The sequence below is a fragment of the Mixophyes fleayi genome, chromosome 3 (genome assembly GCF_038048845.1).
Source record: "Mixophyes fleayi isolate aMixFle1 chromosome 3, aMixFle1.hap1, whole genome shotgun sequence".
NCBI classification, from domain to species: domain Eukaryota; kingdom Metazoa; phylum Chordata; class Amphibia; order Anura; family Limnodynastidae; genus Mixophyes; species Mixophyes fleayi.
The window spans coordinates 46,227,423-46,243,228 of record NC_134404.1 but is presented as its reverse complement, the minus strand read 5'-3'; the positions used below and the strand labels follow the sequence as shown (position 1 = coordinate 46,243,228).

Sequence of the window (15,806 nt, the reverse complement as noted above, 5' to 3'; positions counted from 1 at the left end):
CAAGGCAGAAGTGCTAACCACTGAGCCACCGTGCTGCCCCATATGCACTGTTCCATCAAATACCTGTTTATTTGCATATTTTTAAATCAGTCATGTAAAGCTATTAAAAACACATGGATTCTGCCATATTTAAGTCTGTTCTGCATATATTTATCTTGCAACTGCAATACATATTCTACGCTATGGGTATATAAACTATGATACGTGTGACATATGGTTTAAGTAAATTACTACAACAATCCTGTGGTTGGAGATATGCCACTATTGTCATTATGTACATCATTTACAGCATTGCCACCCTTTCAAAATGATCTTGATGCTGACAAAGTGCATCTAAGGATGTCATGTGTGACTTAGATTTGGAGCACTACAATACCCACAATGTCATACTTACTGACATACCATAAAACTCCTTAATAATTAAGGCCCAGAGAATAAAAACTGATAGGATGGAAAGTCTGTTATACTATACAGTTGGTCAATACTAAAAAATAGGCGGGGGGATTCTAGGAACAAAAGTTCCCGGGACACGTCTTTAAAACCCAGGCAGTCCCTGGAAGTGACAGACAGTTGACAATTATGCAGTCATTTAGTTTAATAATGCACCATCTCCCCAACATATAGTTCATATACATTTTGCTTGTAAATAGCAGCCTGAGACAAGGGCTCGCTGCACACAATCATTTAAATGACATATCTGCGGAAATACACTTACTCTGAAAAACGATAAGTTTAACCTTTGATAAAAAAATTCTTGGTACTCTTGCTTGCAGTGTGCTGGACCGTGATGAGAGAAGGGTACTGCGCGTCAATCAATAAAGGCTGAGCTTGGCCGGAACTTCCCCTCATTGGACAGTTGCCCTCTTCTTCAGGCTATTAAATATCTCATGGGGACTATTGATGTCATATTTTGTTTTGCAATGTGGCTGTACCCATCAGGAAGTACCATCATCTGGTTGAATAAACCCTGTACTATGTATTCCCCTGTGTCCCCTACACAGCTGATTCGGAGATCCCAGTATTCTCAGTAGGGATGACCATCCATCATAGCGGTATGTCCCCTCAACAGAAGCTGGCGACAAGGTAACTGTTCTACCCAATCAAAATCATCCTACAGGGGGTAATGCAAGGAGGGCACTGACCTTTGCTTATTGTAATTAACTCCTGAACTCAGATTTGATGATGTCATGGTAATGTGTAGGGATCATGTGCCACTTGTAAGGCCCCTGAGAAATAATATTTTGTTGCCCATCACTGCTGTAGTTAAACAGAGATAAATAACATTTAATAATCTACTAAACGATTGAGAGACAAGTAAGACAGACATATAAGAAAAAAACAAGAAAATAAAGAGATAAATTAAGATGACCATAAAGTAAAGTCTTGTGAACGAGATAACACCTCCCATCTTCTTTGATCAATAAGCTCAGTGTCCTCTAGTTTGGACCTTGGAGTCGAGAAGAACAAGTCCCAACGGTAGAGTGTCCTAGTGCACGGAAAATCCTATTGGAAAATTGCAAATCAGCCAAGACGACTTCGACAAGTCTGACCAGCTGACATATGACAGAGGTAACTAATACAGTACAACGTAAGAAGTCTGAATGCATTGGGCTCTAGCGTAGGCCCTTATATCAGTTTATTCCACAAGAACGTTCTTGCCATACACCAATGCTTTGCTTGAGCAAGTAAAAGTTACACTACTGTCCAATCTGGGAAGAGCTCGACACAGAGAGAGAGCCCTGTTTACTGCAGGACAAGCCCATAGTCTTCAGGAAGAGTTGTCGGTAGGAAGAAGATACCATATTATAGAGGACTGGATTCACAGCTGAGCTGACGTAGAACAGCGTGTTGGTCAGCATATAGAAGTAGTGGTAGAACGTATACAGGAACCTATAGGAAGAAAGCAGTATATGAATTAAAGTCTACATGATTTGTGATGGTTAATACAATTAAGTCTTGTAGCTAAATCTTGAGTAAGCTTCCTGTGAAAATATCATATCATTTGCTTGAGGTCAAGGGCAGGTACAACTAGCGGAGCACTTGTGATTGGCTGTTTGCAATGGCCCCGCTGCCACTGATTGGTGCTTTATTCAGTACTCAGGAATATACTATGCTTTTGTGGAAGTGTTTAAGCAACACAAGGTGTAAAGCCTGTACTGCCCAGAAAGGCATCTTTATTATCAGGCACATTTTCCCATTTTATTGCACTTAGATATGACACAAAACGGCTCAATTGTAATTAATGTAGAGAGCACAGCAGTGCAGTGTCATATCCAAGAGCCATAAAAGTAAACACATCAGTCTGATGATATAAGATTATGGCTTAAAACACAGATGAAATTCAGAAAGAAAAAGCAATGCATTTAAAGAAGGCATTCAAGAACTTGTAGGTCCCTAACAACAGGTGAGCAACAGGGTATCTAAGCATATTATACACCGTACCATCAATGTCAATAAATGGCAATCAAGAAGCATATATAACAATATGAATATCAATGCTTGGTGAATATAGTTCTTGTTTTATGTTCTAAATATACAATATAAATCAGGGAAAAATTTAACCTTACAACAATCAAATCAAGTGCAAGAAATGTATTTGTTTTTTAATTTACACCAACCATAATACACAGACAGGCAGAGCACACATCTTTGAATAGAGCGTGACATTTTCCCACAGCCTTCAAAGCTTTAGATGCTTTTTGAAAACCCATCTGTATTTTAGAAGCGACCTTATCCCCAATGACACTATTCACACTAATGTACCCTCACAGCTGTCCCATTCTCCACTTTGAGCCACACTCGCTCCTCTTGTTTCAGCTGTACCCTCTTCCCTTTAGAATGTAAGCTCTCTAATGAGCAGGGTCCTCCATACCCTTTGTTTTCTTGTCTCCATTCATTTTGTTTGCCTTGTAGGTCCCTGTTTAATATATGTCCTGTTTTCCTTACTGTACGGTGCTGCTGAGCACTGTGGCACCTTACAAATCTACCATAATAATAATAATAATAATAATAATAATAATAATAATAATGACTAGAGCGTGATAGTTTGGAACCTCACGCCGGCCAGTGGTTTAGGTGTACAAATATCTCTTAACACATGAAAATGTCCAAGCCACTGTTTAATGTTTCTGTGTTAGATAACGGATTGGCCACTCCCCCTTGCCCTGCTGCCGGGGCAGACGTGTTGGGATGAAGTAAGGCTCAGGCTCTCTAATGAGGTAAAGTACCACTGAATCTGTTATATATGTGTCCAGAATAGAGCAGGTGGATGCCTTGTGTATGTGCAATGCTGTATATAGATACTGAGGCTCAAAGAGAGTCAGACGCAATTGCGTCCAAAGCTCAGACCGACAATGTTCTACTGTTCAAGAAAGGGTCATTGCTCGGCAAAAGTAATCCAAGCACCAGAGCTCATAGCCTGAGCTAGTTGTGGCAATTCTTGTTGGACAAATAGCATGGGGGCCCCCTGCAAAAGCTGCAAACAAACGCCAGGCTATGATAGTGTGGACTGGTGACACAATAACAGTAAATGACAACAATACATGGTGATAAAAATACATGGTAGAGCCACAGTGCCTTCCTCCCTGGGGTTCATTTGTTTTGCGGGACTGCTTCACCTAAGGAACTCAGCCCTGTGCAGGACACCCTGGGGCTGTCAAAGACTGGTGCTGGCGACAGCTTTTGCTGGTGTGGGACCCTGTACTGTTTGCCCTCCACACAATTGCCGCAACCTTACCAGTCTATGAGCGCACTGTGCCGGCGGGTGTTTGGGGGGGGGGGGGGTAGACTATTTTTATTTAAAACTTTTTTTACACTGCGAAGGTCTGTGCTGATAATGAGAACCCAAAACAGATACGTCATTACAGGCTGTGTACAACGCTAACTACAGATCAATCACATGAACGTGATTTTACTGTACTTGGCTGTCTATGACACATCCATTTCCTCCCCCATTCCGCCTCTCTGGACACAGAGAGGTAAAGGTCAGGGATATGCAAATATCTTAATATGGATGCAGGGGTACCCATATATATTGTAAACATGCACAGTACGTTCAAAACTATGTTACTCTCTCTCTTTTGCCCTCCACATTCATTCCCTTGCCCAAGCCTGTCGCTTCCAACTATGCAACATTGCCCGCATCCGTCCCTTTCTCTCTCAGGATGCCACCAAAACTATCATCCACGCACTTATCATCTCCCTCCTCGATTATTGTAACCTCCTCCTCACTGGCCTCCCCCACTCCGCTCCCTCTCCCCTCCGCTCTGTACTCAATGCGGCCGCAAGACTCATCTTACTCTCACGCCGCTCCTCCTCTGCCTCCCCTCTCTGCCTTGCCTTACACTGGCTCCCCTTCCCCTACAGAAATCTTTTCAAACTCCTCACCACCACTTACAAGGGTCTCTCCTACTCTACTGCCCCTTATATCTCTAACCTCCTCTCCATTCACACTCCTCCCACTCCCTGCGCTCAGCCAAAGATTGCCGCCTCTCCTCCACTCTTGTCACCTCTTCCCACTACAGAATCCAAGACTTTTCCCGTGCAGCCCCCCTTCACTGGAATGACCTCTACCGTTCCATCCGTCTCTCTCCTACTCTGTGCTCCTTCAAACGTGCACTCAAAACTCACCTCTTCCTCAAAGCCTACCAACCATCCACTTAACCCCCCATCTCCTCCGCTCATTCTTCCCTCTCTCCCATTGCCTCAACTGACTCCTCTTGTGCCTGGTCTGTTTACCCTCCCTTAGGATGTAAGCTCACATGAGCAGGGCCCTCTTCCCTGATGTCTCCATACCTGTTCTTCTGCTCTGCGTTTATTGCATTAGCCTGCCTGGAGTTTCTGAAGTATTGGTACTTTTTGTTTATTGTTCTGTACTGTTTCACCCTGTAGAGTCTACTGTTTGTACTGTGTGTGGCGCTGCGGAAATCTTGTGGCGCCTAACAAATAAATGATAACAATTATAATATTACTCTAAAAAATGGGGCTTGTGTCAAATTCTTAATGACCCCATTGTGACGCCCTGGATCACTGGTGAGAAACAGGCTACTGGGGGAAGCATACAGCTTGGATTGGACAGTGATGTCTCCTCCCCCACTTGGTTAGGCATGGGTTAACCTTCTGCTTGGGCTGGTGACCGGATGATGTCATCTGAGTCTTTGTTTATACTGTTGTGAGCAACATTATCACCAGGGATCAATAATTTATATCTATCAATGGACATGTTTGTAAACAGGTAAATGTAGAAAGGTATGGCGAGTAAGCAACGTGTTTTATTTATGTAATAAACACTTACCCAGACCAATCTTCATCCGGGATGTAGCAGAACATAAGTCTCCTGGCGTGGTACGGTAACCAGCACACCACATATGCGATCACTATCGCTCCTGTTGATTGTAAGAGTTTGTTACACATAGAATACAACAGAAGCATAAATATCCTGACCCAACGAACCTGATTCCCAACATTAGCTGTCATAGTAAGTAATAGAAAGCAAACTGTGCAGTGATTGGTTACTAATCTAACTCTATGTAGCAATGTGAGTAGCTATTGGCTGTTTGCAGACCAAACAACATAATCACTTATATTATTGAAATGTAGACTTACTAATAACACAGGTCTGCAACAAAAAAGCTGTTTTCATAATTTTATCTGATTCTTATGTTTTTTGGTGCGCTGAATTCGAAAATGACCACCGTTTTTTCCTGGGACGTCAGGTTTTTTCACAAACGAAATGTGCCTTGGTCAAACAGGTAGCTGGAAATCGCTAAATTTCAAATTCATCATACTTGGGGGAAAAAAACTGAACATGGAAAAACAAATTTATTTTCACTGCCAGTGCTCCCAAAAACATGAAAATACATGTTTATTGGTCCTGATGGTGATCACTGCATTGTTGAGTTTGCTTGCTAGGGCCTGCCCGGACATATTCTTTAATGCATTAACTTGTTCTCTAATTCCTCCACAATCTTGTGTTTCATTTCAGTCGTCATCCTGCTATTGTCTGTGTGGTTCAAAATTAGTGCAATGCCTCCAAGAAAGTGTGTAAATTCGCCTGACAGTTTCTGTTTCATATGTGGAGAGTTCATGGTGATTTAGAGGGGCTGATGGCTCACTTCCACATTCAGTATGATTCTTCTGAATGGAGGCTTTTCATTGACTCTTCCAAAAGAAGCTTAAAAGCAGTTTTACTTCACAATGGTGGCCGTTATGCGTCCATTCTTGTTGCTCATTCCGTGTACTTAAAGGAGACTTATGAGAACTTGAAGTTGGTACTCAAGAAAGTGGGTTATCAAAACCAAAACTGGTTGGTATGTGGGGATTTAAAAGTATTGTGTATGCTGCTGGGACAACAGGCTGGGTACACCAAATACCCTTGTTTTCTCTGTTTATGGGACAGTAGAGACCGACAAAATCACTGGAAGCAAAAAAATTGGCCACCAAGAAGTCTAGTTGTTGATGAAAAGAATGTTCTCAGAGATACATTGGTACCCCCTGAGAAGGTTTTATTACCACCACTCCATATAAAATTAGGATTAATGAAGCAATTTGTTAAGGCACTTCCCAAAGATAGCGAATGTTTCAAGTACTTGGGATCCAAGTTTCCAGATTTAACGAAGGCAAAACTGAAAGAGGGGGTTTTTGTTGGTCCGGGTATTAGAAAACTCATATCCGACAAAGACTTCATCAGTTCAATGACTCCAACTCAAAAAGAAGCGTGGGTTGCCTTTACTGTGGTCATAAAAAACTTTTTGGGGAAACCAAAAGGACCCAAATTACAAGGAAATGGTGGAAACAATGTTGAAAGCGTTCCACAAGCTTGGTTGCTCCATGGGTTTAAAAGTCTATTTTCTCAACTCACACCTTGGGGTAAATGTATAAATCTCCGGATTCTTCATCTCCGGCGTGTTCAGCCTCTTCAGCGCTTAAATTTAAAGTGGCGCTGCATTGTAAAGGGGAAACTTCCCTTTACAATGCAGCGCCGCTTTAAATTTAAGCGCTGAAGAGGCTGAACACGCCGGAGATGAAGAATCCGGAGATTCATACATTTACCCCCTTGACTATTTTCCTGAAAATTTGGGAGCAGTGAATGAAGAGCAGGGAGAACGTTTCCATCAAGATATAAAATAAATGGAAGGAAGGTATCAAGGGAAATGGAGTGTTACGATGATGGCTAACTACTGCTGTATGTTGTACAGGGATCTTCCAGAAGCCACCTACAAGAGGAAAAGCTCAAAAAGAAGTTTACAGTTTAAAAAAAGACGATTTCACAAGCAATCTACTTGAGTGTGGTGTTAATTTTGTTGTCACCTGTGCAAATGAGTTAATATTTTTCATGTAAATAAAATATTTGCGTAAAGAGAATTTTTTAAACGATGACCACCCGTTTGTTTGAAACCTGACGTCCCAGGACAAAACGGCTGTCACTTTTGGATTCAGCGCACCAAAAAACGTAAGAATCAGTCAACTAAACCAAAACAGCTGTTCAAAATTTTTTTTTGCAGACCTGTGTAATGAGGGGACTGTGGGCCTGATTCATAGTGGACTGTAAGTGTAACTTGCGATTGAAAAAGTTGCAAGCGATCTATGCCTGTGTACGCCATATTCACATTTAAAGACGAGCCCAGGGCTGAATGAGCAGCTGATACATCCGCTAGACAACAGTCACACGCCTCAGCGCAAATGTTATGAAGCAAACATTAAAAAAAAACAAAAAACGTTGTATCTCTGCTACAACTGGTGGGAGCCACATTAATGACTACCACTATACCGACATCAATTAAACCTACAAAAAAATTCAGATTTCAAGAATGCCTACAAAAATAAAATAATGACTTACAAGAAAAATGACAATGTAGACAGCCGATATCCTTACGCTACATACCGATTGCTGTGAATTCCAGAACTTTAAATTGACGTCACTGTTCATAGCCGCAGTGATATGTCTGAATTTAAAGCGCCAATGCCAAGACCCCATGATTTTGATATCTTATTTAGAAGTTAGGGTTCGGCATTTTGTAGGCATTTTTGAAATCGTATTTTTTTTTGTCGGTTTAACCAATGTCGGTATTACCGTCATCGTCAAATGGTACAACACCCGCTGCAACACGCTCAGCAAATCCTAATCTATGGCCGACTATAATCTCAATAAGAGTCTTCGAATCCTTTGCAAACCTCTAACTTCAAGCGGATGTTCATCATCATTATCATCATCATCATTATCCGCTACTTACATCTGTCCCTGACTAACTGAAAATAAACCCCCCCCTGTTTCTTCAGGTGTAAGGAGTGGGAAGTACCAAAATGTCACAGGTCTGAATAACCGCACATGCGCACTGCGAAAACATTCAAGAACAAACTATGGAACAGGAGTACGTCTCACTCTGACTCAGGATCGATGTATATAGTGAGGTGCAAATGTAATTATTTGTCCACCTAGCTCGACAGTATATTTTGCTGTTGGAAACTCTCCCATAAAATAGGGATGCACCTACTTTTGCAGGATCTTGTGTGAGCCTATAAATGTGCATGGGGAAGTGAAAAAGCCCACTAACAGTTTTGGACCACCTCCTTCATTACTTAGTCTTCATTTTTTCCCCTGCAATACTACTTGTTTGATCATCATGTATGTCTTAAATTAACCATGAGGGTGAGAGGTCACAGGATTGTATTACATTTGGCACATTTGTGCGTTTGAATGTTTTTGTTACATAAATATTTAGTAAAATATAAATTGCGCATCAAATGTGCCTGGACGGTACGAATGTTTTGAGAAAGCATCGTACAGCGAAACGCGCGTGGGCGTGCATGCTGAAAGTCAGAGCCGTAATTTGCTAAATACATATCTTAGTTAATGTAGTTGGTTTACGTGATCTAATTAAGGAGATTTAACAGTGCAGAATTAGAATGCGGCATTGTGTAGGCGAGGGATAGCTAGCTTACAACGGTACACAGTATCCCGCATAATCTATAACAGTTTACATCTAAATGCGGACATAATAATTCTGTAACCATATATAAAACATTAGTAGGTAACCATGGTTGCAGAAGAGAGTTGGTGGTTATAAATATGAGCATTCCTATTATTGGTAGTAAGGAATGTGGTAACATGTAAGACGTGAGTATACTCTGTGTCATCCTTCAATGGTTTCTTGTATAAAAGTGTAACAACTACATTCAATTTGTTATCTAATGTATAAAATATAACAAGAACATTTTCTATCAGAGAATTGTACTAACCCTTAATATATGGGGAGATACGTTTGAAAATTTAAAGTGCATCGAATGCAATGCAGATCTGTAAGAGTACAAATGAGCTATAACCCTGTTTCATAACACTGCAATATCCCTGTATGTGTGCGGATACATAGCTGTGTACAAGAGATCTTCTCTTAGTGATACTGTTATTAAATCATAAGATAGAGTCGGTCATAGAGAAATACTAAGAATCTCGGAACTATATAAAATTGAATAATTCACTTATCACCTGCCATAATTATTCATTGCTATGAGGTCCTATAATAATAGTTATGTTGAATAATTAAGTGATATTTTCATAACTCTCAGAGTACAATTTTAATTCACTACACATTAAACATTTTAACTATTTTCCTGTTTTTTTTTAAATTAGAATGGATTGTTATAATATGAAATATTTAAAGAGCCCGACATAAAGTTATGATTTTATACAGTTTGTGCACTACATATTAAGTATAAACTTAAGTCAGTGGTAGTGTTTCACCCATGCTCAAACATTAGGGGATCTGGTGCTGTAGTATTGTCTGTAGCTTGTACCAAACAAAGATGACTTGTTACAGAGGGGACAGGTCTCCTTAAAATGAAAACCTATTTTATATATTATTTATACATTTTATCTATAAGTCTGTTGACGTGTGTGCATGTTTCTATGTATACAGGAGGAGCACAAAGTCATGTACCCTTTTTTATGTATGTGAAATAGTAAGTAACCAAAGTCCAGGCAGACATACTTGCTCCCAATGCCTCTACACCCAACATGAGATCTGCTGTATATATAAAATAGTATCAAATGCTCAATCCTAAAACTATCTGTTGTTGTATCCAACAATGATTATAAACAAATCTACAATTAGATAATTGAAGTTAGACTTCCCCTTTAAACAAAGATACGACATTACGACACTATGAAAAAAAATAATAATAGTCAATTATTGCCGTATGTGCCACGAACCGCGCCGGCTGCGGGCACCACCGCGACGCGCTTGCTCCTGTCCCCTGCGTCTTGGCCGTCTCCTTGATGACTGGGACGTCACTTCCTGTTTCCGGCCTGACCGTTACTAAGGTTGCCGATGTTCAGAGAGCCGCGTCCCGGCATTACAGGGCAGCCGGGCGCATGCACATTAATTAGTAAAGCCTGCGGGCTAATTAGGGTTTATAAGTTTTATTTAAATAAGCTATTTGGGGGTCTAATCCTGTGATCCTCCTCCTTGTTCCTGATTGGCTACATTTAGTATTTAAAGCAGGGAGGGCTTAGCCTCCCTGCCGGTTATAGCCTTTATTCCCTGTAGATAGCTGACCTGCTGTGTGCTGTGTTGCTGACTCCTGATAGATTTCCTGTTTTGACCTTGGCTTTGTTTTGGACCCGTGTGAACTCTGATTGCCCCAACCTCTGCTTGTTATTTGGATATCCCTGCTTGCTGCCAGCCCTGACCTATTAGCCTGTTTCTGACTACTCTGTTTGCTTCAGACCCCTGATCTCGGCTTACGTCTGACCACCCGTTATCATCTGGATTCCCTCCTCAGGCCTTGCAGCTGTGGTATTGCTAATAAACTTACACTACTATAGAGTTAAGACCTGGGGGCACCCGAGTACCTGTGAGCAGATCAAGCTCTACAAGAAAGGCGGCTGCTATAGGCGGAAACCTCTAACAGTTTGCTGTTTGATTAAATTACTGGCCATTCTGGCCCAGATGGTTTCTCAGCACAGTATTATCAAATTCTGGAGGGGGCATACTTTGACTCTGCCACTACTTTTGCCAATATTGCAGTCATATGAAAACCAGGGAAAGACCCTCATGATTGCGAAGGCTATAGACCCATCTCCCTTCTCAATGTGGACCTCAAACTTTACGCTAAAATCCTGGCCATCAGACTGAACCCCCTGCTCCCAGACCTGATCCCCCCGGACCAGGCAGGCTTCATCCCAGGGAGACAGGCCCCTGACAACACTAGGAGGACCATTGATCTGATCCATTCTATTCATAGTGGCAGATTGCCCTCCCTCATGATGGCCTTGGATGCGGAAAAGGCGTTTGACCGCATCTCTTGGACATTTATGCGGGGTGTACTCGGATCGATGGGCTTTTCTGGTAGGATTCTGACCGGTATTTCAGCTCTTTACCGAAACCCCTCTGCTACTGTATCGGTTAACGACCTAACCTCCAAGCCATTTACAATTTCCATCGGCACTCGCCAGGGATGCCCTCTCTCCCCATTGATTTTCGCACTTATAATTGAACCACTAGTGGCCAGAATTAGCTGCAATCAATCCATCTCGGGTATCAAGGTTGGATCTACGGAAAGTAAAATTGCTTTACATGCAGATGATGTCCTCATTAGCATGTCGAACCCGACCACTTCTCTCCCTCCTCTTCTCTCTGAACTAGAAACTTATGGGCACTTCTCAGGTTATAAGATTAATCCTGCCAAAACTGAAACATTAGACATTTATATTCCTAAAACAGATAAGATAATTCTAGATCATACATTCCCTTTCACCTGGCATCGCCAAAAAATAAAATACTTGGGCGTTTTCCTGACCAAAAATCTTTCCCATCTTTTTCAAGCTAACTTTCCCCACACCCTATCCCAAATTAAGAAAGATTTCAGCACATAGTCCCAGCAATTTATCTCCTGGATAGGCCATATTAACTCTGTTAAAATGAATATCCTCCCTAGACTATTATACCTTTTTCAAACCCTTCCCATTCGCTTTCCCCCCTATGTATTTAAGTTCCTTCAATATGAGTCATCTGGTCAGTATACCGTAATTTCAAAACATACTACCTTTCAGTCCAACTTGCTCAATGTGTTTTATCGAACGGCCCTACATCTGCTAGAGTCTGGGTGGCCCTGGAGGCTGAGAGTCTGGGGCTGCTTACACCTGCCTCCCTTCTGTGGACTCAAAGGGCACGTCGTCCTAAAAAAGCCTTGACTCACCCCACAATCTCCCTCTCACTAGCTATATGGGACTCGTCTATCAGACTTTATAGTCTCTCTATCCATCTCCAATAATCCCCTTTTCAATCTGGATTTCCCTCCAGGCTTACACCATCCCTCGTTCTTTCCATGGCACTCCGGAGGGATACGTTTCCTAAATGACATAACCCGCAATGTATTATTCCCCCCTATTTGCAGACATTCAAGCAACACTTGGCTTGCCTACACAGAAATTTTATCAATACTTACAAATTTGTAATCTCCACTTCACCGCCAAATCTTGAGTAACCTCTCGACCTCTCACTACTATCAAAACATTGTGTCTGCGCCGAGCATCAACGTCAGGTCTCATATCTACTATTTACTCTGAACTAAGCTTTTCCTCTACTCCTCCTCTAGACCCCCATGAGATTGCATGGGAGCATGACCTGGGCTCTCCGCTTGGTGATGAGGAATTGTCGGAAATCTGGGACAATGCCACCTCTAGCTCAATTTGTGTCCGAATAAAAGAAAATGTATACAAACTCCTATTCCGATGGTATTATGTGCCTACACGTCTTCAAAAGATGCTATCTGATTCCTCCGACAGATGCTGGCGTTTATGCTCTAGCGCAGGCTCTTTTCTGCACATATGGTGGGATTGCCCTAAATTGATCCCCTTCTGACGTGAAGTTAAATCTTTGATAGAAACGGTGATCCAAATTTCCTTACCCCTCGACCCTATTTTTTTCCTTCTACCCCTCGGATTTCCTATGGCTAATAGACACCAAAATAAACTTGATCGCCACATTATTTCTGCGGCCACATGTCAAATTGCCATTGAATGGAACTTCAAGGTCACTCCCCCTTCACTTATCACTGTGACTAACAGGATCTGGCAAAATCATCGGATGGAATATATGACTAGCATTATACGTAACTCCGCCAAATCTTTTAACAAAGTTTGGGACCCACGGATGTCTTACTTCCAATACCGCTCTCCCTTTACTTAGTCATACTCCCTACCCATCCACAACCCTTCCCCTTCTCTGCTTTCTGCATCTAATTCTGGGGTGATTTCTGCCACGACACCCCCTATTCCCCTCTTTTGTTAGGAACCCCTCCAGCCGGCACAACACAACCCGGAATCTATCCTGCCAGTCAGGTGTTCACTGGAGCCCCTGATGGTGGGGACAGACTGGGCCGCAGACTGACAGAGGGTCGTGAAGTGCGTACCAGCTGGGGAGAACCCAGGCAAGAGGAGTCAGGTCCACGCAGAGGTCAAGGGCCGGCAGCAGACAACAGTATCGATGAACAAGCTGAGGTCAGGGGTCACAGGCAAATAGCAGAACGGGTAAACAGGCCAAAGATCAGGGTCACAGGAAACACGAGCAAGGTCCAAATCAAAGCCAAGGGTCATACACGGGGAGTCAAATAGAGATATCAGGATACAGGACAGGAACTAGCAGGTTAGCAGACTGGAACACAGGAGCCATAACCGGCAATGAGGCAGCAGACCTTATTGCCTTAAATACCCAGCTGAACCAATCACAGGTTGAACACACTCCTGCAGATTAATAAAGCAGTCACTAACAGAGCCAATCAGGGCTTGCCCCTGGCCTGCACAGTTGCAGGCTAATGCCTGTAATTGCCTCCTATCATCTGCCCATATTAATTAGCCCACAGGCTGTAGAACGCTGCGCCCGGCCTCCTCCTATTGCCGGGTCGCAGCTCTGAAGCGTCTACTGGTTGCCCCGGCAACGGCCGGGGTATGGCCGGAAATGACGTCCCGGTCGTCATGGCGACGGCCGGGACGCGGGTGAGTGAGTAGCGGCGGCTGGGCACCGCTCGTAACAGTACCCCCCCATGAGGAGGGGTCGAGGGACCCCGACATCCCGGTTTTCTAGGGAATTTTTTGAAGAACTCCTTCAGTTTCTTTGGGGCATGGAGTTGTCTCCGCGGAACCCAAGATCTCTCTTCCAATCCGCGATTGCTCCATTGTATGAGGAAATGCACCTGTCCTTGAACTTTTTTAGAATCAAGGACCTTTTGAATCACAAATTTTTGTGGTCCACTGGAACCTCTCCCAGGCACACTTGAAGACTGGGTTTGACCAGGAAATAGTACCGGTTTCAACAGAGAACAATGAAATGTGTTGGGAATTCTCAACGAGGCCGGAATTTTTAACCTAAATGCGACGGGGTTCACCTGTTTGATGATAGGAAACGGCCCGATGAACTTAGGGCCCAACTTCTTGCAAGGCTGTCTGAGCCTGATATTTTTTGTAGACAGCCACACCTTCTGGCCAACCTTAAGGGAGCAGGTGGTACTATGTCGGTCCGAATTTTTTTTTGCCACAAGTGAGGCTTGTCTCAATGATGAGTGAACTTTCTTCCAGATAACTCTGAGATCTCTTGCAGTGGAGCGGATCTCCTGGATACCAACGGACTGGAGTGAATACAGGGAGTTAGATCTGGGGTGAAAACCATAATTGCAGAAGAACGGAGAGATTTTTGTAGCTGAGTGACAGGAATTATTACAGGCGAATTTCGCCCAGGGTAACAGGGAAGACCAATTATCGTGGAACTCCGATGTGTAGCATCGCAGAAATTTTTCTAGGGACTAATTGGCCTACTGGACGGATCCTAGGCACTTTGTTTCTAGCACAAATCTCACATGAGAGGACATGCCTCTCGACGTCGGCAGACATGGATGGCCACCAGACCGTGCGGAAAAGGATTTCTAGCGTCTTGTAAATTCCAGGGTGCCCAGCAGCCCTACTGCAATGTGCTTCCACAAGAACCGCCTTTCTTAAGTGGACTGGAACAAAAAGTCGTTGCTCCGGAGTAGCATCTGGGGCTAATTTCTGGAATCTCTGCAGTGTGACATTCAGATCTTGGGTTAACCCAACATGGATTATGGAAGGAGGAATAATAGACTCTGGGTTAGTAACTGGAACATGGTGTGCCATGAAACTCCTGGACAGGGCATCTGCCCGGACATTCTTGGAACCTGGTCTGTAGGTGATCAGGAAATTGAACCGGGTAAAAAATAATGCCCAGCGGGCCTGTCTAGGGTTTAAACGCTTGGCTGACTGTATATATTGCAAGTTCTTGTGGTCGGTAATGACAGAGATCTGATGCGAAGCACCCTCCAACCAATGCCGCCACTCCTCGAAGGCCCACTTGATTGCCAATAGTTCTCTATTACCGACGTCGTAGTTGGCTTCTGCTGAAGAGAACTGACGGGAGAAATAGGCACATGGGTGTAGACAATTAGTATGAGGATCCTTCTGTGATAGAATGGCGCCGGCCCCGACGTCCGAGGCATCGACCTCTAGAACAAATGCTTTAGCTGGATCTGGATGTTTAAGGACCTCAGCTGAGATAAAGGCCTTTTTCAGACTTTTGAATGAGGCTACTGCTTGAGACGACCAATTAGTTGGGTCCATTCCTTTACGGGTCAAAGCCACAATGGGAGCCACAATGTCAGCGAAGTTGTGAATGAACCTTCGATAATAATTGGAGAAGCCCAGAAACCTCTGTACCGCCTTTAGATTGTTGGGTTGTACCCAATCCACAATAGCCTGGACCTTTGTTGAATCCATAGAAAATCCCTCAGAAGAGATTACG

At 43.1% G+C, this 15,806-nt stretch overlaps 1 protein-coding gene across 1 annotated transcript in view; it reads right to left on the bottom strand.

The window, feature by feature from the left end:
* Positions 1 to 577: 577 nt before the first annotated feature.
* NTSR2 (neurotensin receptor 2) overlaps positions 578 to 15,806 on the bottom strand; it is a 51,154-nt gene continuing 35,925 nt past the window's right edge. The window contains 3 exon segments of the mRNA XM_075201424.1: positions 578 to 1,763; positions 1,765 to 1,890; positions 5,294 to 5,384. Of these exon segments, the coding sequence (XP_075057525.1) occupies positions 1,637 to 1,763; positions 1,765 to 1,890; positions 5,294 to 5,384 (344 nt within the window). The 3' untranslated portion in view covers positions 578 to 1,636.